This window comes from Triticum dicoccoides, chromosome 1B (genome assembly GCF_002162155.2).
Source record: "Triticum dicoccoides isolate Atlit2015 ecotype Zavitan chromosome 1B, WEW_v2.0, whole genome shotgun sequence".
NCBI classification, from domain to species: Eukaryota; Viridiplantae; Streptophyta; class Magnoliopsida; order Poales; family Poaceae; genus Triticum; species Triticum dicoccoides.
In genome coordinates this window covers 643,623,518-643,646,841 of record NC_041381.1, presented here as the reverse complement: position 1 = coordinate 643,646,841, position 23,324 = coordinate 643,623,518, and the positions used below count along the sequence as shown (strand labels likewise).

General features: G+C 46.3%; 1 protein-coding gene across 1 annotated transcript; it reads left to right on the top strand.

Annotated features, from left to right (window-relative positions):
* Nucleotides 1–13,954: 13,954 nt before the first annotated feature.
* LOC119349335 (probable LRR receptor-like serine/threonine-protein kinase At1g51860) lies at nt 13,955–19,608 on the top strand. The gene is made up of 14 exons (XM_037617345.1): nt 13,955–14,045; nt 14,159–14,714; nt 14,819–15,046; nt 16,503–16,777; nt 16,902–17,040; nt 17,132–17,203; nt 17,292–17,363; nt 17,466–17,546; nt 17,650–17,813; nt 17,903–18,171; nt 18,268–18,394; nt 18,502–18,570; nt 18,669–18,861; nt 18,955–19,608. Exons 1-14 carry the CDS (start codon nt 13,970–13,972, stop codon nt 19,292–19,294), a joined length of 2,661 nt encoding a protein of 886 aa, XP_037473242.1. The 5' UTR covers nt 13,955–13,969; the 3' UTR covers nt 19,295–19,608.
* Nucleotides 19,609–23,324: the final 3,716 nt, after the last annotated feature.

Below are 23,324 nucleotides of genomic sequence, written 5' to 3'. Positions count from 1 at the left end.
GACCCCCGGGACCCTTCCGGTGGTCCCGGTACAATACCGATAACCCCGAAACTTGTCCCGATGCCCGAAACAGGACTTCCCATATATAAATCTTTACCTTCGGACCATTCCGGAACTCCTCGTGACGTCCGGGATCTCATCCGGGACTCCGAACAACATTCGGGTTACTGCATATACATATCCCTATAACCCTAGCGTAACTGAACCTTAAGTGTGTAGACCCTACGGGTTCGGGAGACATGCAGACATGACCGAGACTCTCTCAGTCAATAACCATCAGCGGGATCTGGATACCCATGATGGCTCCCACATGCTCCTCGATGTTGTCATCGGATGAACCACTATGTCGAGGATTCGATCAAACCCTGTATGCAATTCCCTTTGTCAATCGGTACGTTACTTGCCCGAGACTCGATCGTCGGTATCCCAATACCTTGTTCAGTCTCGTTTCCGGCAAGTCACTTTACTCGTACCGTAATGCATGATCCCGTGTCCAACACCTTGGTCACATTGAGCTCAATATGATGATGCATTACCGAGTGGGCCCAGAGATACCTCTCCGTCATACGGAGTGACAAATCCCAGTCTCGATCCGTGTCAACCCAACAGTTACTTTCGGAGATACCTGTAATGCACCTTTATAGTCACCCAGTTACGTTGTGACGTTTGGTATACCCAAGGCACTCTTATGGTATCCGGGAGTTACACGATCTCATGGTCGAAGGAAGAGATACTTGACACTTGCAAAGCTCTAGCAAAACGAACTACACGATCTTTTATGCTATGCTTAGAATTGGGTCTTGTCCATCACATCATTCTCCTAATGATGTGATCCCGTTATCAATGACATCCAATGTCCATAGTCAGGAAACCATGACTATCTGTTGATCACAACGAGCTGGTCAACTAGAGGCTTACCAGGGACATTGTGTGGTCTAAGTATTCACACGTGTATTACGATTTCCGGATAATACAGTTATAGCATGAATAAAAGACAATTATCATGAAAAATGAAATATAATAATACTTTTATTATTGCCTCTAGGGCATATTTCCAACAGTCTCCCACTTGCACTAGAGTCACTAATCTAGTTACATTGTGATGAATCGAACACCCATAGAGTTCTGGTGTTGATCATGTTTTGCACGCGAGAGAGGTTTAGTCAGCGGATCTGCGACATTCAGATCCGTGTGCACTTTGCAAATCTCTATGTCTCCATCTTGAACATTTTCACGGATGGAGTTGAAACGACGCTTGATGTGCCTGGTCTTCTTGTGAAACCTGGGCTCCTTTGCGAGGGCAATAGCTCCAGTGTTGTCACAGAAGAGTTTGATCGGCCCCGACGCATTGGGTATGACTCCTAGGTCGGTGATGAACTCCTTCACCCAAATCGCTTCATGTGCTGCCTCCGAGGCTGCCATGTACTCCGCTTCACACGTAGATCCCGCCACAACGCTCTGCTTGCAGCTGCACCAGCTTACTGCTCCACCATTCAACATATACACGTATCCGGTTTGTGACTTAGAGTCATCCGGATCTGAGTCGAAGCTAGCGTCGACGTAACCCTTTACGACGAGCTCTTCGTCTCCTCCATAAACAAGAAACATGTCCTTTGTCCTTTTCAGGTACTTCAGGATATTCTTGACCGCTGTCCAGTGTTCCTTGCCGGGATTACTTTGGTATCTTGCTACCAAACTTATGGCAAGGTTTACATCGGGTCTGGTACACAGCATGGCATACATAATAGATCCTATGGCTGAAGCATAGGGGATGACACTCATCTCTTCTTTATCTTTTGCCGTGGTCGGTGACTGAGCTGAGCTCAGTCTCATACCTTGTAACATAGGCAAGAACCCCTTCTTGGACTGATCCATTCTGAATCTCTTCAAAATCTTATCAAGGTATGTACTTTGTGAAAGACCTATGAGGCGTCTCGATCTATCTCTATAGATCTTGATGCCTAATATATAAGCAGCTTCTCCAAGGTCCTTCATTGAAAAACACTTATTCAAGTAGGCCTTAATGCTGTCCAGAAATTCTATATTATTTCCCATCAGGAGTATGTCATCTACATATAATATGAGAAATGCTACAGAGCTCCCACTCACTTTCTTGTAAACGCAGGCTTCTCCATAAGTCTGCATGAACCCAAACGCTTTGATCATCTCATCAAAGCGAATGTTCCAACTCCGAGATGCTTGCACCAGTCCATAAATGGATCGCTGGAGCTTGCATACTTTGTTAGCGTTCTGAGGATCGACAAAACCTTCCGGCTGCATCATATACAGTTCTTCCTTAAGATGCCCGTTAAGGAATGCTGTTTTGACGTCCATCTGCCATATCTCATAATCATAGTATGCGGCAATTGCTAACATGATTCGGACGGACTTTAGCTTCGCTACGGGAGAGAATGTCTCGTCGTAGTCAATCCCTTGAACCTGTCGATAACCCTTAGCGACAAGTCGAGCTTTATAGATGGTAACATTACCATCCGCGTCCGTCTTCTTCTTAAAGATCCATTTGTTTTCTATCGCTCGCCGATCATCGGGCAAGTCTGTCAAAGTCCATACTTTGTTTTCATACATGGATTCTATCTCGGATTTCATGGCTTCAAGCCATTTGTTGGAATCCGGGCCCGCCATTGCTTCTTCATAGTTCGAAGGTTCATTGTTGTCTAACAACATGATTTCCAGGACAGGGTTGCCATACCACTCTGGTGCGGAACGTGTCCTTGTGGACCTACGAAGTTCAGCAGTAACTTGATCCGAAGCACCTTGATCATTATCATGGTTTTTCTCTTCAGTTGGTGTGGGCATCACAGGAACGGTTTCCTGTGCTGCGCCACTATCCCGCTCGAGAGGTAGTACTTCATCGAGTTCTACTTTCCTCCCACTTACTTCTTTCGAGAGAAACTCTTTTTCCAGAAAGCATCCGTTCTTGGCAACAAAGATCTTGCCTTCGGATCTTAAGTAGAAGGTATACCCTACAGTTTCCTTAGGGTATCCTATGAATATGCATTTTTCCGACTTGGGTTCGAGCTTTTCAGGTTGAAGTTTCTTGACATAAGCTTCGCATCCCCAAACTTTTAGAAACGACAGCTTAGGTTTCTTTCCAAACCATAATTCATACGGTGTCGTCTCAACGGATTTAGACGGTGCCCTATTTAAAGTGAATGTAGCTGTCTCTAGAGCGTATCCCCAAAATGATAGCGGTAAATCGGTAAGAGACATCATAGACCGCACCATATCCAATAGAGTGCGATTACGACGTTCGGACACACCGTTTCGCTGAGGTGTTCCAGGCGGCGTGAGCTGTGAAACGATTCCACATTTCTTTAAGTGTGTACCAAATTCGTGACTTAAGTATTCTCCTCCACGATCTGATCGTAAGAATTTTATCTTTCGGTCACGTTGATTCTCCACCTCATTCTGAAATTCCTTGAACTTTTCAAAGGTCTCAGACTTGTGTTTCGTTAAGTAGACATACCCATATCTACTCAAGTCATCTGTGAGGGTAAGAACATAACGATATCCTCCGCGAGCCTCAACGCTCATTGGACCGCACACATCGGTATGTATGATTTCCAACAAGTTGGTTGCTCGCTCCATTGTTCCGGAGAACGGAGTCTTGGTCATTTTGCCTAAGAGGCATGGTTCGCACGTGTCAAACGATTCATAATCAAGAGACTCTAAAAGTCCATCGGCATGGAGCTTCTTCATGCGCTTGACACCAATGTGACCAAGGCGGCAGTGCCACAAGTATGTGGGACTATCGTTATCAACTTTAAATCTTTTGGCATCTACACTATGAACATGTGTAATATTACGCTCGAGATTCATTAAGAATAAACCATTGACCATCGGAGCATGACCATAAAACATATCTCTCATATAAATCGAACAACCATTATTCTCAGACTTAAATGAGTAGCCATCTCGTATTAAACGAGATCCAGATACAATGTTCATGCTCAAACTTGGCACTAAATAACAATTATTAAGGTTCAAAACTAATCCCGTAGGTAAATGTAGAGGCAGCGTGCCGACGGCGATCACATCGACTCTGGAATCATTCCCGACGCGCATCGTCACCTCGTCCTTCGCCAGTCTCCGTTTATTCCGCAGCTCCTGCTGTGAGTTACAAATATGAGCAACGGCACCGGTATCAAATACCCAGGAGTTACTACGAGTACTGGTAAGGTACACATCAATCACATGTATATCAAATATACCTTTGGTGTTGCCGGCCTTCTTATCCGCTAAGTATTTGGGGCAGTTCCGCTTCCAGTGACCCTTCCCCTTGAAATAAAAGCACTCAGTCTCAGGCTTGGGTCCATTCTTTGACTTCTTCCCGGTAACTGGCTTACCAGGCGCGGCAACATCTTTGCCGTCCTTCTTGAAGTTCTTCTTACCCTTGCCCTTCTTGAACTTAGTGGTCTTATTGACCATCAACACTTGATGTTCTTTCTTGATTTCAGCCTCTGCTGACTTCAGCATCGAGAACACTTCAGGAATGGTCTTTTCCATTCCCTGCATGTTGTAGTTCATCACAAAGCTCTTGTAGCTTGGTGGGAGCGACTGGAGGATTCTGTCAATGACCGCCTCATCTGGGAGGTTAATGTTCAGCTGGGTCATACGGTTGTGCAACCCAGACATCTTCAGGATGTGCTCACTGACAGAACTGTTTTCCTCCATCTTACAACTGTAGAACTTGTCGGAGACATCATATCTCTCGACCCGGGCATGAGCTTGAAAAAATAGTTTCAGCTCTTCGAACATCTCATATGCTCCGTGATGCTCAAAACGCTTTTGGAGCCCCGGTTCTAAGCTGTAAAGCATGCCGCACTGAACGAGGGAGTAATCATCAGCGCGAGACTGCCAAGCATTCATAATGTCTTGGTTCTCTGGGACGGGAGCGTCACCTAGCGGTCCTTCTAGGACATATTGTTTCCTGGCAGCTATGAGGATGATCCTCAGGTTCCGGACCCAGTCCGTATAGTTGCTGCCATCATCTTTCAGCTTGGTTTTCTCTAGGAACGCGTTGAAGTTCATGTTGACATTAGCGTTGGCCATTGATCTACAAGACATATTTGCAAAGGTTTTAGACTAAGTTCATGATAATAAAGTTCTAATCAAATTATGAACTCCCACTTAGATTAGACATCCCTTTAGTCATCTAAGTGTTACACGATCCGAGTCGACTGGCCCGTGTTCGATCATCACGTGAGACGGACTAGTCATCGTCGGTGAACATTTTCATGTTGATCGTATCTTCCATACGACTCGTGTTCGACCTTTCGGTCTCCGTGTTCCGAGGCCATGTCTGCACATGCTAGGCTCGTCAAGTTAACCCTAAGTGTTTTCGCTGTGTAAAACTGTCTTACACCCGTTGTATGTGAACGTAAGAATCCATCACACCCGATCATCACGTGGTGCTTAGAAACGACGAACTGTAGCAACGGTGCACAGTTAGGGGAGAACACTTCTTGAAATTTTATAAGGGATCATCTTATTTACTACCGTCGTCCTAAGTAAACAAGATGCATAATACATAATAAACATCACATGCAATTATATAGTTGTGACATGATATGGCCAATATCATATAGCTCCATTGATCTACATCTTCGGGGCTCCATGATCATCTTGTCACCGGCTTGACACCATGATCTCCATCATCATGATCTCCATCATCGTGTCTTCATGAAGTTGTCACGCCAACGACTACTTCTACTTCTATGACTAACGTTTAGCAATAAAGTAAAGTAGTTTACATGACGTTATTCAATGACTCGCAGGTCATACAAAAAAATAATGACAACTCCTATGGCTCCTGCCGGTTGTCATACTCATCGACATGCAAGTCGTGAATCCTATTACAAAGAACATGATCTCATACATCACAATTCATCATTCATCACAACTTCTGGCCATATCACATCACATGATCAATCGCTGCAAAAACAAGTTAGACGTCCTCTAATTGTTGTTGCATCTTTTACGTGGCTGCAATAGGGTTCTAGCAAGAACGTTTTCTTACCTACGAATCACCACAACGCGATTTTGTCAACTTCTATTTACCCTTCATAAGGGCCCTGTTCATCGATTCCGCTCCAACTAAGGTGGGAGAGACAGACACCCGCCAGCCACCTTATGCAACTTGTGCATGTCAGTCGGTGGAACCGGTCTCACGTAAGCGTACGTGTAAGGTTGGTCCGGGCCGCTTCATCCCACAATACCGTTGAGCAAGAAAAGACTAGTAGAGGCAAGTAAGATGACAAAATCCACGCCCACAACAAAGTTGTGTTCTACTCGTGCAAAGAGAACTACGCATAGACCTAGCTCATGATGCCACTGTTGGGGAACGTTGCAGAAAATTAAAATTTTTCCTACGGTTTCACCAAGATCCATCTATGAGTTCATCTAAGCAACGAGTCTAGGGAGAGAGTTTGCATCTACATACCACTTGTAGATCGCGTGCGGAAGCTTGCAAGGTGATGATGTAGTCGTACTCGACGTGATCCAAATCACCGATGACCTGCGCCGAACGGACGGCACCTCCGCGTTCAACACACGTACGGGACAGCCACGTCTCCTCCTTCTTGATCCAGCAAGGGAGGGAGGAGAGGTTGAGGGAGATGGCACCAGCAGCAGCACGACGGCGTGGTGTTGATGGAGCTGCAGTACTCCGGCAGAGCTTCGCTAAGCACTATGGAGGTGGATGAGGTGTTGGGGAGGGAGAAGGAGGCAACCAAAGGCCGAGACGTTCAGGTATGAAGTCCCTCCTCTCCCCCACTATATATAGGGGTGCCAAGGGGGGGTGGCCGGCCCTAGGAGATCCAATCTCCTAGGGGGTGCGGCGGCCAAGGGGGGTTTTCCCTCCCCCCAAGGCACCTAGGAGGTGCCTTACCCTCCTAGGACTCTTGCCCCCCTTGAACCCTAGGCGCATGGGCCTATGTGGGGCTGGTGCCCTTGGCCCATTAGGCCAAGGCGCACCCCACACAGCCCATGTGGACCCCCGGGACAGGTGGACCCACCCGGTGGACCCCCGGGACCCTTCCGGTGGTCCCGGTACAATACCGATAACCCCGAAACTTGTCCCGATGCCCGAAACAGGACTTCCCATATATAAATCTTTACCTCCGGACCATTCCGGAACTCCTCGTGACGTCCGGGATCTCATCCGGGACTCCGAACAACATTCGGGTTACTGCATATACATATCCCTATAACCCTAGCGTAACTGAACCTTAAGTGTGTAGACCCTACGGGTTCGGGAGACATGCAGACATGACCGAGACTCTCTCAGTCAATAACCATCAGCGGGATCTGGATACCCATGATGGCTCCCACATGCTCCTCGATGTTGTCATCGGATGAACCACTATGTCGAGGATTCGATCAAACCCTGTATGCAATTCCCTTTGTCAATCGGTACGTTACTTGCCCGAGACTCGATCGTCGGTATCCCAATACCTTGTTCAGTCTCGTTTCCGGCAAGTCACTTTACTCGTACCGCAATGCATGATCCCGTGTCCAACACCTTGGTCACATTGAGCTCAATATGATGATGCATTACCGAGTTGGCCCAGAGATACCTCTCCGTCATACGGAGTGACAAATCCCAGTCTCGATCCGTGTCAACCCAACAGCTACTTTCGGAGATACCTGTAATGTACCTTTATAGTCACCCAGTTACGTTGTGACGTTTGGTACACCCAAGGCATTCTTACGGTATCCGGGAGTTACACGATCTCATGGTCGAAGGAAGAGATACTTGACACTTGCAAAGCTCTAGCAAAACGAACTACACGATCTTTTATGCTATGCTTAGGATTGGGTCTTGTCCATCACATCATTCTCCTAATGATGTGATCCCGTTATCAATGACATCCAATGTCCATAGTCAGGAAACCATGACTATCTGTTGATCACAACGAGCTGGTCAACTAGAGGCTTACCAGGGACATTGTGTGGTCTAAGTATTCACACGTGTATTACGATTTCCGGATAATACAGTTATAGCATGAATAAAAGACAATTATCATGAACAATGAAATATAATAATACTTTTATTATTGCCTCTAGGGCATATTTCCAACAAGGAGAGTCCCATCCGGACACGGGCCGAAGTCTTGAGTCTTGTATCTTCATGCTTCAATAGTCCAGACGTTGTACACAGTCCGGCTGTCTGGATACCCCCTAATCCAGGACTCCCTCAATGGGCCTTAGTGGAGATAGAGGAGGGCTGCAGGAGGGCCGGCCGCCCCTCCCCCCTTGAGTCCGAATAGGACAAGGGAAGGGGGGTGGTGCCCCTCCTTTCCTTCTCCCTCTCTCCCTCTCCTTCCTTCCCCCTCTCTCCTTCTTGGTGGAAACCTACTAGGACTTGGAGTACTAGTAGGATTCCGCCTTTGGGGGTGCACCAAGGAGGGCTGGCCGGCCTCCCCTCCCTCCTTTATATACGGGGGTAGGGGGCACCCTAGGACACACAAGTTGATCTTTTAGCCGTGTGCGGTGCCCCCCTCCACAGTTACACACCTTGATCATACCGTTGCGGAGCTTAGGAGAAGCCCTGCGCTGGTAGCATCATCATCACCGTCGCCACGCCGTCATGCTGACGAAACTCACCCCCGGCCTCAACTGGATCAAGAGTACGAGGGGCGTCATTAAGCTGAACGTGTGCTGAACGCGGGGGTGCCGTATGTTCGGTACTTGGATCGGTTGGATCGCAAAGACGTTCGACTACATCAACCGTGTTATTGAAATGCTTCCGCTTTCGGTCTACGAAGGTACGTGGACACACTCTCCCCTCTCGTTTCTATGCATCACCTAGAGATAGATCTTGCATGATCGTAGGAATTTTTTTGAAATTACCGCGTTCCCCAAAAAAGGCTTCCACGCATCAGCAGTTCAGGGGCTGGGGTTTTGTTTTTTTTTTCTGAAGGGGGGCACTGCGTACTATACATATAGAGAGGACTCGACACGCTAGCTAGCTAGTAAGCAAATAAAGGAAACCATTAAGTACAGAAGATCGTCATGAACCTATACAGAGAGGAGTGATCGACCTCTCCTTCTCCGAGAGATTGGTCGAACAACAAGTTTTCGTATATCTATCCGACGCTATTGGCTACATATATACAATATAAGATCTCTTACAAAATCCCCTAACATCTGAACTCAGCTTCCATATGGTATTCTCCGTCTTTGTCGATGACATGGTCAAGAAAGAATCCCGCCAATTCCTCTTGAATTGCTCATATGCGATCTTGTGGTAGGAGTTCATCCCGCATCTGAAACATCTAATTTGAAGAAGGGGAAGAATACATATATATGAATGAAACTCAACACAAATGATGGTAATAAAATAAAATTGTGAATATTATTGCTTACACACTTCATATTGTTTTTTAGGGTATCCCCGCTCACAGGTCGTCTGGCGGATGAACTCGCAAATGTAGTATCCACAGAAATCATTCCCGGGTTCCTGCCACAACCACTTTACAAGAAATAGATGTCAATCAAACTGACAAGCAAGCATGCTAAATGGTATTGATGAAACTAGCTAGAATCAAGGGAGATCCGTGGAACTAGCTAGTACTACTTACTTTCGAGTGGTTAAATCGCAGCTCCGCCGACAGTCCCAGAGCTTGTGCGGTGAACTTTCTCCAAACCCTACCAGACAAAGAAAACAATTACTTGATATCAGGAAATGAACAAAGTTGCCGATATGGTACGATAATGATCGATTGAACTTACTTCTCGAGCATTTTAGTCATGGACGCATACTCCTCGGGATTTGGTCGTTTCGAGTCTATGACGGTTACTAGTCCCTTATCAAGCTTAATCTCTAGCAGAATAAAGTGGAAGCTGCACACGCATGCATAACTCATCAATTACATTACTATAACCTCGAGTAATAAGGGAAACCGAATATGCACAAGACAGTAACACTCACCTGTATTCGTAAGGAAATAGTATTGTATCTTTGTTTTGATTTCGAAGTAACAATGCGAGCAAGTTGGCCTCGGTTTATTTGGCATCATTTTTAACATTCCATTCATCCATGAGATTTGTGTTAATGAACCCAATATCACCTATTTGTCTTTTTTTCAATTCGGCGATCTTCAATCTGCATAATATAGTGAGGATAATTATATATACATGCAATGAAAGAGCTGAGCTATATATAGAGACTTAATTAACTACACAGAAGTAGTACTTACAGACAGTAGCAAGTGATGGTTGTTTTATCGAGGGCCTTTTGATTGAAAAACTGGAAGAACTCCTCATATGGAACAGGCAACAAATCAATTCTAACGAGGTCGTGCTCCTCTTTAACTCTCAGCGTCAAAGTATCCGTCCCAGACTTGATGCAGATGTCCATGTACCAATCATGGAATCTTCGCATCATCGTTGTTAGAGGAGTACCAGGTTTGGCGAGAGGCTTCCCGTGCCGGAATTTGAATGTGTCCACCTCCATTGTATCAAAAAGTGCATCGTCGGGTATGTAATCTCCAAGATTGGTACCGGGCAGCATCCCCGGAAGATTAGCAACGATATCGCTAGACACATTGAGCGGGGGGCACGATTGCTTCGCTTGTTCGCCGAGCTGGGGAATTTTTTCCCACTTCTTCGTTCTGCTAACCTTTGATAAGTGCAAGTACTTCCTGACCGCTCTGCTTCCTTATATGTCCTTTCAATAACGCGGCCATAGTTGGATTGCGGCAGAGGCGGTGATGGTCGTTGCAGGGCATCCAAAGTGCGCTTCGCTTTCACAGGATCTATCTTCTCCTCTGGAGGTGGATGTTTCTTAGCTTTTACCGATTCAAAGAAGTCCCTCACTTGGCCTTCACAGATCTTCTAGTTTTGCTCCTTGCTCCTCCCGTATGGCAACTTCTCTAGAGGCTTGAGAGAAGATGGACTGAATCTGTATTTCCTCCCTCCTCTGGTTGTACTGCTAGACGCTGGAGCAGCCGGAGCGGCTGCGGCTATCTTCTTTCGTTGCTTACGAGGCGGCAAAGGAGGAGGCGGGCTGCTCGGACGCGCCGGAGCAGGCGGAGAAGAGGTGGAGTACGGCCGCCCTCACGCGTCGGAGCAGGAGGCAGAGTGCCCTGATCACTCGCCAGAGGAGGAGGAGGAGGCGGGGTGCCCAGCTGACTCGCAGGAGGCGTGAAGTTCAGAAGCTTGATGTGCTCCTTCAGCCATAGACATGGAGTCTTCAAAGCAAGACCCAGCTGAGTCTCCCCATCACCTATAGGGTGCTCAAGCTGGAGCTCCTCAAATCCCTCCGTTATTTCATCCACTATCACAACAGCATAACCTTGTGGAACCAGACGGCAGTGAAAAGTTGCTCCGGGTGAAGGAGGGAACACAGAGCCGACAACCGCCTTGACTTTGAGCTGAAGCCATTGCGTCATAAGGTGGCACTGGTGTGAATCCGTGATAAAATCCACGTGGTAGCTAGGACCCGTGAAGTCAGGCTGCTGAACGAGCTCGGTGGAAGCCACGCTGCTTCTCCGCTGAGATGGCGGGGTAGCTTCTGGGGTAGCTTCGGCAGGATCTCACTGGTTCTCAACAGCTTGTCGTTCCTCTAGCTTTCGTACCCTTGCCTGAAGCTGCTGCAGTTCGCTCTGCTCCACTTTCCTCCTCTCTTCGGTTTTGTAACCGCCTGCGTCGGGAAACCCAACCTTCCACACAACGGATCCTGGCGTGCCTCGTGTTCGTCCAGGGTGCTCAGGATTCCCGAGGGCCTTTGTGAGCTCGGCGTTCTCTTCGTCGGGAACGAACGTCCCTTCCTATGCTTCCTTGATTGCTTTCTGAAGCTTCATGATGGGTGTTGCAAGTTGCTCATCCGTCCAACAACACTTCCCTGTTTCGGGGTCCAAAGTTCCCCCAACCCCGAAGAACCAAGTCCTTGAACAGTCTGGCCAGTGCAATGTCTCTGGTTCGACCCCTTTAGCAATCAAGTCCTGCTCAGCCTTGTCCCACAACGGTCGAGCTTTGAGGTAGCCACCTGACCCCGTGCGATGGTGATGCTCCTTCTTTGCAGCATTTATCTTGTTAATTGTTGACATCTTCTTACTCTTCTCCGATACCATGTGGGCCACAAATGCAGGCCAGTGATCTCTTATCTTCTCAAATCGGTCGAATCATAGACAGGACGAGGGCCGACGGGGGCGGATACCAAAACCATCGCACTATATAATAAGAAGCAATAATAAAAGTAAGAAAATTATACAAGTATCTCTCTAAACATACAAGTAAGAATTTTTTTTCCTTTCAGAAAGAAGATAAGAACAAGAGGCTCACCACGATGGTGCCGGTGACGAGATCGGCGCGGGTGATCGACGGCGGTGAAGACGGAGACGGGACGTGACGGACCGCTAAACCTAGACAAATATTAAGGAAAATGGAGTTTGGAGGTCGAGCTTGCAGAGGAGAAAGCTTAAGTAGTGTGGCTCGGGCATTCGATCGAACACCTCATGTGCAGAGGACAAAGCCCTTCCCTCGCCAGCCAGAAAAAACAGAGCAGTGTGGAGTGCTCTTCTCGCTGGCGAGGGGGTATATATAGGCATCACATTGGTCCCGGTTCGTGGCTGGAACCGGGACTAAAGGACACCCTTTGGTCCCGGTTCAAGCCACCAACCGGGACCAATGGTGGTGGGCCAGGAGCGAGCCCATTGGTCCCGGTTCGTCCCACCAACGGGACCAAAGGGGCCAGATGAACCGGAGCCAATGCCCCCACGAGGCCCGGCAGGCCCCCTGGCCTCACGAACCGGGACTAATGGGTTGGTCCGGCCTGAACCAAAGCCTTGTTTTCTACTAGTGCTATGCTAGAAGAAATACTCCCATGACTTTGGTAAAGTGGTTGTAATTAGACTGGAACAACAATATTGTCACTCTTTGACCCGCACAAACATTACCAATAAAGGGGTATTGACAGCGCCTTGAGTCGTCCAATCAAAAATATGGGAAACCTTGATCGATGAACGTACTTGGACAAGAGATGATCATCTAGAAATGCAGGCCGTTGAATCACGATATCTTCAACATGGGGTTGAAGAAAGATTTCACCCGCACAAAGAGTCAAACCAACAAAAAAAGGTTGACACACTAAAATAAACTCATCAAATCCGAATAATCGGATTTGTGAGGAAACAAAACTATCTACCTTCATGATACCGCAAAAGATTCAGAGTAAAATTATTATATTTTTGCACGAAGAGGGTAATTTTATTCTCACAAAACTAGGATGCATGATCACCAGATGATGACCAAGAACATAGAACTCTTGAAGATCTAGGTGCATCATAAGAACCGGAAGAGTGAGGCTTTCTTTATCTTTCCTGCAATTAGAATTATTATTATTGTAATTTAGTTTTAGATTTGTATAATTAGTTTCCGCAACTACTATCTCTACCAAGCAACGTGGGCTCGTTGGCATGCAGAGCGATTGGCTGGAACCGGAGACATTCTACACACTGCCACCGCGTGAACACAAACGCATGTTATATCATGTGTACTAGTACCCTGTAGCAGTCATTTGAACCTAGCGTGATTTGATTTGATTCGATCCGATCCCATACACCAGGAAACGGCGCAAGTCATCGCATGTCTGGAGCAGTACTTGACTCACATAATCGTATTAGTACGTTGACGGTTGATCGATGCAACCTGCACGCTCTGGAAGCCAACGTGCATGGACACACTGGCTCGAGCTAGCTTGTCCATAAGAATCTGCGGGATCGCCTGTCACCGCGACAATCGCGCTGGAAAAAGTCAGAGATCTCCGGGCATCCACGCCACGGGTCCAGCAGGGCGGTTGACTGACTTGCATGCAAGTCAACCCATGGCCCATGTGATCTACCTAAACTGGGTAAGTACTTCTAACTTATTAGCAGTTCCTTGATCCGTCGTATATCTACGTTAGAGATTATTAGTGGAGGGGCCGACACCAAGAGCAAGAGAAATGGCGGTCCGGTGGCTGTTGCTGCTTTTCGTGGGCCTCGCCGGCGGCGGGGTCCATGGCCAGGTTGATAACTTAGGTGAGCACATCGTAACTTGTTGATTTCGGCGATCAATATCTGCCACTCCACTCATCAATGTCTGCAAGTGAGCTATATCCCGTATTCCCAATTTCCCATGTGCGTGTATACAGGCTTTGTAAGCATCGACTGCGGCCTGCCGGAAAATGTCGTCGGCTACGTGGATAACGGCACCGAACTCCGGTACGTCTCAGACATGGGCTTCATCGACACGGGCACCAACCACAATTTGTCGGCCGAGTACATCAAGCCATCGATAGGCAAGATTTGGCACACGGTGCGGAGCTTCGCCGGTGGCAGCGTCGGTGCGCGTAGCTGCTACACGGTCCGGTCCCTCGTGTCCGGGCTCAAGTACCTCATCCGGGCGGGATTCATCTACGGCAACTACGACGGCCTCAACCGGCTGCCCGTCTTCGACCTCCACATCGGCGTCAACTACTGGCAAACCATCAACATCTCGGTAGCCGGCGTGATGGCTGAGATCATCACCGTCGTACCTGGCGACTCCATACAGGTGTGCCTTGTGAACACCGGCTCCGGTATGCCGTTCATCTCTAGCCTGGACGTCAGGCCCCTAGAGAACAAGTTCTATCCTCACGCGGACGAGTCACAGGGGCTGGTTCTGGTGTCCAGGACCAACTTTGGCGCAAGTGATACCACATTCGTTAGGTAACCATGAACGTTGAAGAAGACACACACACACACACATGTGTGTGTGTGTTTCCATCGTCCATCGATCTTATAATGGCTTATACATTCTGATGATGAATCAGGTACCCAGAAGACAAGTTCGACCGTATATGGTCCCCATGGAGCAACTCGACAATTTGGTCGGTGATCTCGACGACTGAGAAGGTGCAGAAAAGCGCCACCAACGGCAACGACACTTTCGAGCCACCGTTGCCCGTGATGCAGACTGCCATCACGCCCATCAACTCCTCCAGCCCCATCGACTTCACCTGGGATGCCCAGGCCAGCACCACCAACAACCCAAACCCCGGGTATGCAGTATAGTACTGGCCTTAAATGTTTACGTGCTTTTGATCAATCTGCCGTAGAAGATCATGGACTGCCGGTCGGTATTGCTTTCATGGACTTGCAACACCCTCTGTCTGTTGGCTATTTTTTTTTTTAAAACGGAGGTAAAAGATTTGCCTCATATATTAAATAAGGAGAGAAGAGTTTGTTACAATCATACACTTAGAATACGGCATGACAACTATTCTCGCAATAGAAAATACCTTAACTTCTTTGTCCCGGCGGTGATCCAAAGGTTTGCCTCGTCGATTATAGTGTTGAGTAGAGTTGACGGAGGCGTGCTCTTGTGCCGGAACACTCTTGCGTTTCTCTCACTTTAAATGACCCACGACACAAGCATGATGATCGAGGCCTTCGCTTTTCGGCTATCCGCTCAAATAACTGACCATTACTAACTCACTATCGGTAATAGCTCCGGACAATTAATGTTCATGCAACCACCGACTGCCAGTATGTATTGTGATTGTCGGATGCCATACTACCAAATAGCCGTGAGATTTTTTTGAACCAGCCAATTATGCGTTATGACCGACTGTTATGACGGTTGGTCGCATAGTTGTGTATCCACCGCCAACTATCGCCCATTTGTATCGACTATCATCAATACAAATGCGTCTAGTCTTTGGTCCGTCAGTTATTACTCCGTCTAAACGCTCTTATGTTTCTTTACAAAGGGAGTACAAGAAACTGCATTTTTAAGGCTTCTAGCCGAGAGGCTGAGATAAGCATAGGCAAGTTATTCAACCCTCCACCTTTAGCTGGCATTCCTATATATTTTCTTTCTCTTTTTTCTATTGTATAAGATCATCAGTGATCCCAAACTATCCTCTCTTCTTTCTGGGAGGAGATCCGCTAATGATGGAGCGCATTGCAAAAAACATCGACACTTCAGGCTAGGGTTGCAGGAACCAGACATCTACGAAATTGTGCCAAAAAGCACTAATTTTTTTCATATTTTTTTTGCAAAAAAACACTAGTCATCTAGTTTGTTCGTTTTAATCATGATTATGATAGATGGGTCCCGCCGAAAAGGATGATGTGGCACGACATAACGGATCACAAATAGACGGAATACAAGGGGCTACAATGTAAAAAGGCCTGAGAGGATAAGGTCATTTTTCCATTTAGAAAAAAGAGGCTAAGGTTTGGGCTCGCTCGTACCTGACCGCCGGCGCCGCTGCTCGCTCGCATCGCTCGCCTCGCCGCTGCTGCTCGAGCGTGTCCTCCGGCGCCGCTACTCGCTCGCGATGCTCCCCTTGCCGCTGCTGCTCGAGCGTGTCCGCCGGTGCCGCTGCTCGCTCGCGTCGCTCCCCTTAAAGATGAAGATGGCAGTATACTGATAAATGATCCTATGGATTAGAAATGTGGCTGAAATTTAAGATACTCGGATAAATAGAAATCTTGATTGTATATATGTAGGTATGTATGGATGCTGTACTTCGCAGAGCTACAGCCCACCGGCGTTCGCCAATTCGACATCTCTCTCAACGGAAAACCTTGGTTAATGAACGGTAGTTGCACTCCAAACAACCTCTCCACCACCATTCTTTACAGCACCAAACCCGTCTATGCCTCCAACCAGTACAACATCTCACTGGATGCCACCGTGAACTCGACACTTCCGCCGATCATCAACGCTGCCGAGATCTACTCTGTCATCCCCACCACCAGCATAGCCACTACCACTCAAGAAGGTAAGCTATGCACAGAATGCATGTGGATTGTGGACTAGTTGGGAGGTGATCATATTTCAGACGATTTATGTATATAGGGCCATGTACCTAATAGATTTATGTGTTGCTGCTGAGAATGCCACAGTTTCTGCCATCTCGGCCATCAGAGACAAGTACCATGTGAAGAAGAACTGGATGGGTGATCCATGTGCGCCCAAGAATTTTGTGTGGAATGGATTGCGTTGTAGCTATGCTGCTTCTGGCCCGTCAACTGTCACAGGCTTGTGAGTCATAAATTTCTTATTTTTCAAAACTACCTGAAGAGTTCAAGTAGCACTAAGTTAAGTTGTAATTGTGCATATATATATATTGCAGGAATCTATCTTCGAGTGGTCTCAGTGGCAACGTGTCATCTTCTTTGGCTAGTATTAGAGGTTTACAGTACTTGTAAGCAGTTAAACCAACAATTCCAAGCAACATGTTATTGTTTTCTTAAAGTAATCAAGCTCTTCAACGTGACCTTACTAATTGGCAGGGATTTGTCACACAACAATCTGACGGGCTCAATTCCTGAGAGCCTTTCACAATTGTCGTCGCTCGTGTTTCTGTAAGTAATTCATGATGTCGTTTTCATATCTATGAAAACGTTGCTTTCAGATCCATTCTTTCATAAATGCATTAATCAGTTAAATATATTATTTTCTTTTAGAGATATCACAAGCAATCAGCTCAGTGGATCAATACCTTCAGCACTTCTAAAAAGATCTCAAGATGGCTCCCTAACACTTAAGTTGGTACCCACTAGCATCAAAAAGTTCCAATTTCTATGATCATAAACATTTTATACCTCAACTAATGAATACTGGGATTGCTTGATGCTTTTATTTTGCTAGATATGGTAACAATCCAAACCTCTGTGGCAATGGAAATTCTTGCCAACCTCCTAAAAATAAGAGCAGCTCTAAGGTTGTCGTCTATGTACTTACCCCAATAGTTGTAGTGTTCGTGATTGTGCTTTCGTCAGTTATGTTCCTTTGCATGCGAAGGAGAATGCAAGGTGAGCTAGCTTTCTGAAACACATAAATCTAGGCACACGAGTGCAAGTATGAGGTGATTAAGTAACAATTTGGCCTCTGAACTGTAAAGGAACAACAAGCAACCACGTCAAGGCACAAAACGAGGCAAATATCACGCCCTTGCACTCCCAAAACAACAACGAGCACGATTCATTGCGTTTGGACAATCGACGGTTCAAGTATGATGAACTCGTGGCCGTGACAAACGGCTTCCAGCGAGTGATCGGCCGAGGAGGATTCGGGAAAGTGTATGCTGGATGTTTGGAGGATGGCACACAAGTGGCTGTCAAATTGCGTTCTGAATCTTCAGATCAAGGTGTACAAGAATTCCTAGCAGAGGTGTGAATAAGATCTTCACAGCTATAATTGATGCCTCTAAGCACACTAGTTTTTAGTTCACTATGCTAATGCATTGATCTTTTTGGTTTAGTTTAGGCTCAGACCTTGGCTAAGATTCATCACAAGAATCTCGTGTCCTTGATTGGCTACTGCAAGGACAGGGAGTACATGGCCCTTGTCTACGAGTACATGTCTGAAGGAGCCTTGCATGAACATCTAAGAAGTATGAAAATTACTCGATTTGTTCACACCCTGAACATAATTTATAGGCTCGAAGTGACAAACATGAAAAAGCTTAGCGCAAGCTACTTATCTGATGATCTTTTGCAGGGAGAGAGAACAATGCAAGGTGTTTAACCTGGAGACAGAGTCTTCGTATCGCACTGCAATCCGCGCAAGGTGAGTTTTTTAATCTGGGTTTTCTTCATCAAACTTAACCATGGAAGCTCAAATTAATGGTCATGTGGTCCATGATGATGTGATGTTGATGCGTGCAGGACTAGAGTATCTGCACAAGGGATGCAACCCGCCCCTCATCCACAGGGATGTGAAGACGTCCAACATATTGCTGAATGCAAACCTGGAGGCAAAGATCGCCGATTTTGGCCTGCTCAAGGCTTTCAACAGTAACAATGATACCCATGTGTCCACGGCCCGGGTGGTCGGCACACGCGGTTACCTTGCCCCTGAGTAAGTGCACCATTGCAAATTCTTTTTGATTATAGTGTGAAAACATAGTGCTATACTTCACTTGACACTCAAATGGATTTCATATTTTGGTAGGTACCTAACAACATTTCAATTAACCAACAAGAGTGACGTGTTCAGCTTCGGTGTGGTGCTTCTCGAGATAATCACAGGGCAACCTCACATCCTAAACGATCCAGAGCCGACAAGCATTGTCCAGTGGGTGCGACAGCGCCTCGCCCATGGCAACATTGAAACTGTAGTAGATGTGCGCATCCACAACGATCATGATGTCAACAGCGTGTGGAAAGCCACAGAGACTGCGCTCAAATGCACGGCCCAGCTACCAGAGCAACGGCCCACGATGACTGACGTGGTGTTACAACTACAGGAGTGCCTTAAGCTTGAGGCCACGCGCAAGGACGTGAATGCTTGATTTTATAGGACCACAAGTGCTGGAAACCTGAACGGCTACAACGGATATGAAACTAACATGTCCACCAATGTAAGACAGATCAACACCACATTTCAGACAGCGTGTGAGAGCCAAGTGAAGGCTGAAACAAGGACTTGCCATCACCCCCACGTCTACAAGTTGTGTTATTTATCTTCAAGGGAAGTAGCTAGTCTTCTGATGATGATTTTTATGGGAAAATTTGTAAATTTACTACTTCTCAGACACTTAATATGTTCAATCTACTCAAGTGATCCATGTTTTTTAAAGAGAATATACCCTCGGCCTCTGCATCGGATGATGCAGACAACCATATATTATTAATTATAGAAACAATGTCAAGCAAAGCAAAGCATTGAGGCCCATAAACTCGACGCGGTAAAAAAATAAAAGAAATGTTTCGGAGGTCATTCGCATAGAACAAGCCACGCGGCAACATCTTCAAATGCGGCCGAAAACCTAGAAGCTATATAGTAATAGGCAAAGGGTGCATCGCTCCAAAACAACACCTTTAAGAAGGAATAACAGCTTGCACGCCAATATTGGATGGCCCAACCAGATGTTAGAACAAGGGCTATCACCCTGAAAATAGGCTTCGATCCGACACCTTTAACAAGGTAACAAAACGTCGACAATGTCTAATCCGGCTGGATCATGGGGTTTCACCTCGATAGTGTGTGCCTACAATGGCTGACGCCATAACCGCCATCCACCACAGTGCTAGCCTGTCAAAGGAGAAGACGCCAGAAGGGGTGATGCCGTCACGTCGCTTTTGAACACTGCAACACCACTGTCTTGCTTCTGGTTGCTAAACATGCCACGGCGTAACTATTATAACTTAATTTTGGGCCGTCGTGTTCCCCACCATGTAAAACGTGATATTCATGTTTCTAAACCACAATGTGTGGTCATAAGTTGTAATACCCTGATTTTTTTCCTTTTCATTTTATTGGGCTCGTTTGCTTTTTGTGCCCTTATTTGAATTTCCTTGATCGCTTTGTTTCTAGCCAGAAGAAAGGTGCATCAAGCAAACCCAAAAATATCGCTAAGGATATACCATAATCCTCTTACCACTAGTAGAAAACAGGGCTTTGGTCCAATGTACACATTAGTCCCGGTTGCATTACGAATCGGGACTAATGTGAGCATTAGTCCCGGTTCGAGCGTCTAGGGCGTCGGGAAGGCATTAGTCCAGGTTCAAATGGGACCTTTAGTCCCGGTTTGAGACACGAACCGGGACTAAAGGGTGTGATGCCCTTTAGTCCCGGTTCGTGTCACAAACCGGGACTAAAGGGGTTCTGAAATTAATTTTTTGTTTTTTCATTTGTTTTTTGTTTTTAGTTTCTGTTTTAAATTGCTTATATCTTTTAGGATATTTGATGTTTTTGAGTGATTCTTTTTGCATTAGATTAAAAATTTTGTCTAGTTTCTGTTTGTGTCATTAGTTTTAAATTTTGAATGATTTAAATATGAATTTGTTCAAATTTGCTTCAAACCCTAGATTTTGAATAATTTGAGTTTAAAAATTGTTTTAAATTTAATTCTTTTTGCTCCTAGTCACATGTCAGATTGTTGTCACGGTAAGATTTATATGGTTATTTTTAGAATAATTTAACTTAGTATTTTAATTAAAACAGTATTGCTTTGCTTATATAGGTGTTTTAGTCATTTAATTGTTGTTTTCAATTATTTTTAGTTAGTTCTTTCTGTAGATTTTAACATGTTGTAGTATGCTTCTGTTAGACACTAGTAGATAAATTTTTATAATTAATTAATATTAATTTTGCTACTGTTGTGTATTAATAGTTGTTTAGCCTTTAATAATAGTTGATAGAATTAGCATGTATTAAAAAGTAACTATTTTTGCCACTTTAATAGAACGTGACTCCGGCTTGGTTAACCATAGTTGTGACTCTGGCTGGGACGGTGCTACCAGATGTAGTCGACGGTAGGATTGGATGGACACCATCCCGGACTCAAAAGGTTCAAACTCTACCCCCCCCCCTCGTGTATCGTCATTTCAGCATTGTAAAACACAAAAGAAAATGATAAAAACTTCAAAAATTAAAATCCTTCAAGATGTAGTTATATTACTACATCTACTAATTAGGAAAATTAAAATGTTGGAAATATGCCCTAGAGGCAATAATAAATTAGTTATTATTATTATATTTCCTTGTTCATGATAATCATTTATTATCCATGCTATAATTGTATTGATAGGAAACTCAGATACATGTGTGGGTACATAGACAACACCATGTCTCTAGTAAGCCTCTGATTGACTAGCTCATTGATCAATAGATGGTTATGGTTTCCTGACCATGGACATTGGATGTCGTTGATAACGGGATCACATCATTAGGAGAATGATGTGATGGACAAGACCCAATCCTAAGCCTAGCACAAAGATCGTAGTTCGTATGCTAAAGCTTTTCTAATGTCAAGTATCATTTCCTTAGACCATGAGATTGTGCAACTCCCGGATACCGTAGGAATGCTTTGGGTGTACCAAACGTCACAACATAACTGGGTGGCTATAAAGGTGCACTACAGGTATCTCCGAAAGTGTTTGTAGGGTTGGCACAAATGGAGACTGGGATTTGTCACTCCGTGTAACGGAGAGGTATCTCTGGGCCCACTCGGTAGGACATCATCATAATGTGCACAATGTGACCAAGGGGTTGATCACGGGATGATGTGTTACGGAACGAGTAAAGAGACTTGCCGGTAATGAGATTGAACAAGGTATCGGCATACCGACGATCGAATCTCGGGCAAGTACAATACCGCTAGACAAAGGGAATTGTATACAAGATCGATTGAGTCCTTGACATCATGGTTCATCCGATGAGATCATCGTGGAACACGTGGGAGCCAACATGGGTATCCAGATCCCATTGTTGGTTATTGACTGGAGAACGTCTCGGTCATGTCTGCATGGTTCCCGAACCTGTAGGGTCTACACACTTAAGGTTCGATGACGCTAGGGTTATAAAGGAAGTTTGTATGTGGTTACCGAATGTTGTTCGGAGTCCCGGATGAGTTCCCGGACGTCACGAGGAGTTCTGGAATGGTCCGGAGGTAAAGATTTATATATGGGAAGTCCTTTTTTGGTCACCAGAAAAGTTTCGGGTTTTATCAGTAACGTACCGGGACCACCGGGAGGGTCCCGGGGGTCCACCAAGTGGGGCCACTGGCCCCGGAGGGCTGCATGGGCCATGTGTGGGAGGGGACCAGCCCCAGGTGGGCTGGTGCGCCCCCCCACAAGGGCTCAAGGCGCCTAGGGTTTGGGGGAGGGGGCGCACCCACCTAACTTGGGGGGCAAGTTTCCCCTCTCCCCCCCTTGGCCGCACCCTAGATGGGTTTGGGCTGACCGCCGCCCCTAGGGGTGGAACCCTAGGTGGGGGCGCAGCCCTCCCTCTCCCCCTATATATACTTGAGGGTTTTGGGGCTGCCAACAGATGAGTTTGACCTCTCCCTGGCGCAACCCTACCTCTCTCCCTTCTCCTCTCCCGCGGTGCTTGGCGAAGCCCTGCAGGATTGCCACGCTCCTCCCTCACCACCACGCCGTTGTGCTGATGCTGGATGGAGTCTTCCTCAACCTCTCCCTCTCTCCTTGCTGGATCAAGGCGTGGGAGACGTCACCGGGCTGTACGCGTGTTGAACGCGGAGGTGCCGTCCGTTCGGCACTAGGATCTCCGGTGATTTGGATCACGATGACTATGACTCCTTCAACCCCATTCTCTTGAACGCTTCCGCTTAGCGATCTAGAAGGGTATGTAGATGCACTCTCCTTCCCCTCGTTGCTGGTTTCTCCATGGATAGATCTTGGTGACACGTAGGAAAGTTTTGAATTTCTGTTACGTTCCCCAACAGTGGTATCAGAGCCAGGTTTATTGCGTAGATTCTTTGCACGAGTAGAATAAAAAGTAGTTGTGGGCGTTGATTTTGTTCAATATGCTTACCGTTACTAGTCCAATCTTGTTTCGACGGTATTGTGGGATGAAGC

What these genes read in the sequence shown, in the direction of transcription:
- LOC119349335 (XM_037617345.1), top strand. Translation starts at nt 13,970, where the DNA reads ATGGCGGTCCGGTGGCTGTTGCTGCTTTTCGTGGGCCTCGCCGGCGGC. An exon ending in CTTGCATGAACATCTAAGAA is followed by an intron (nt 18,395 to 18,501) that starts GTATGAAAATTA and finishes GATCTTTTGCAG; the next exon opens with GGAGAGAGAACAATGCAAGG. An exon ending in CGCGGTTACCTTGCCCCTGA is followed by an intron (nt 18,862 to 18,954) that starts GTAAGTGCACCA and finishes ATATTTTGGTAG; the next exon opens with GTACCTAACAACATTTCAAT.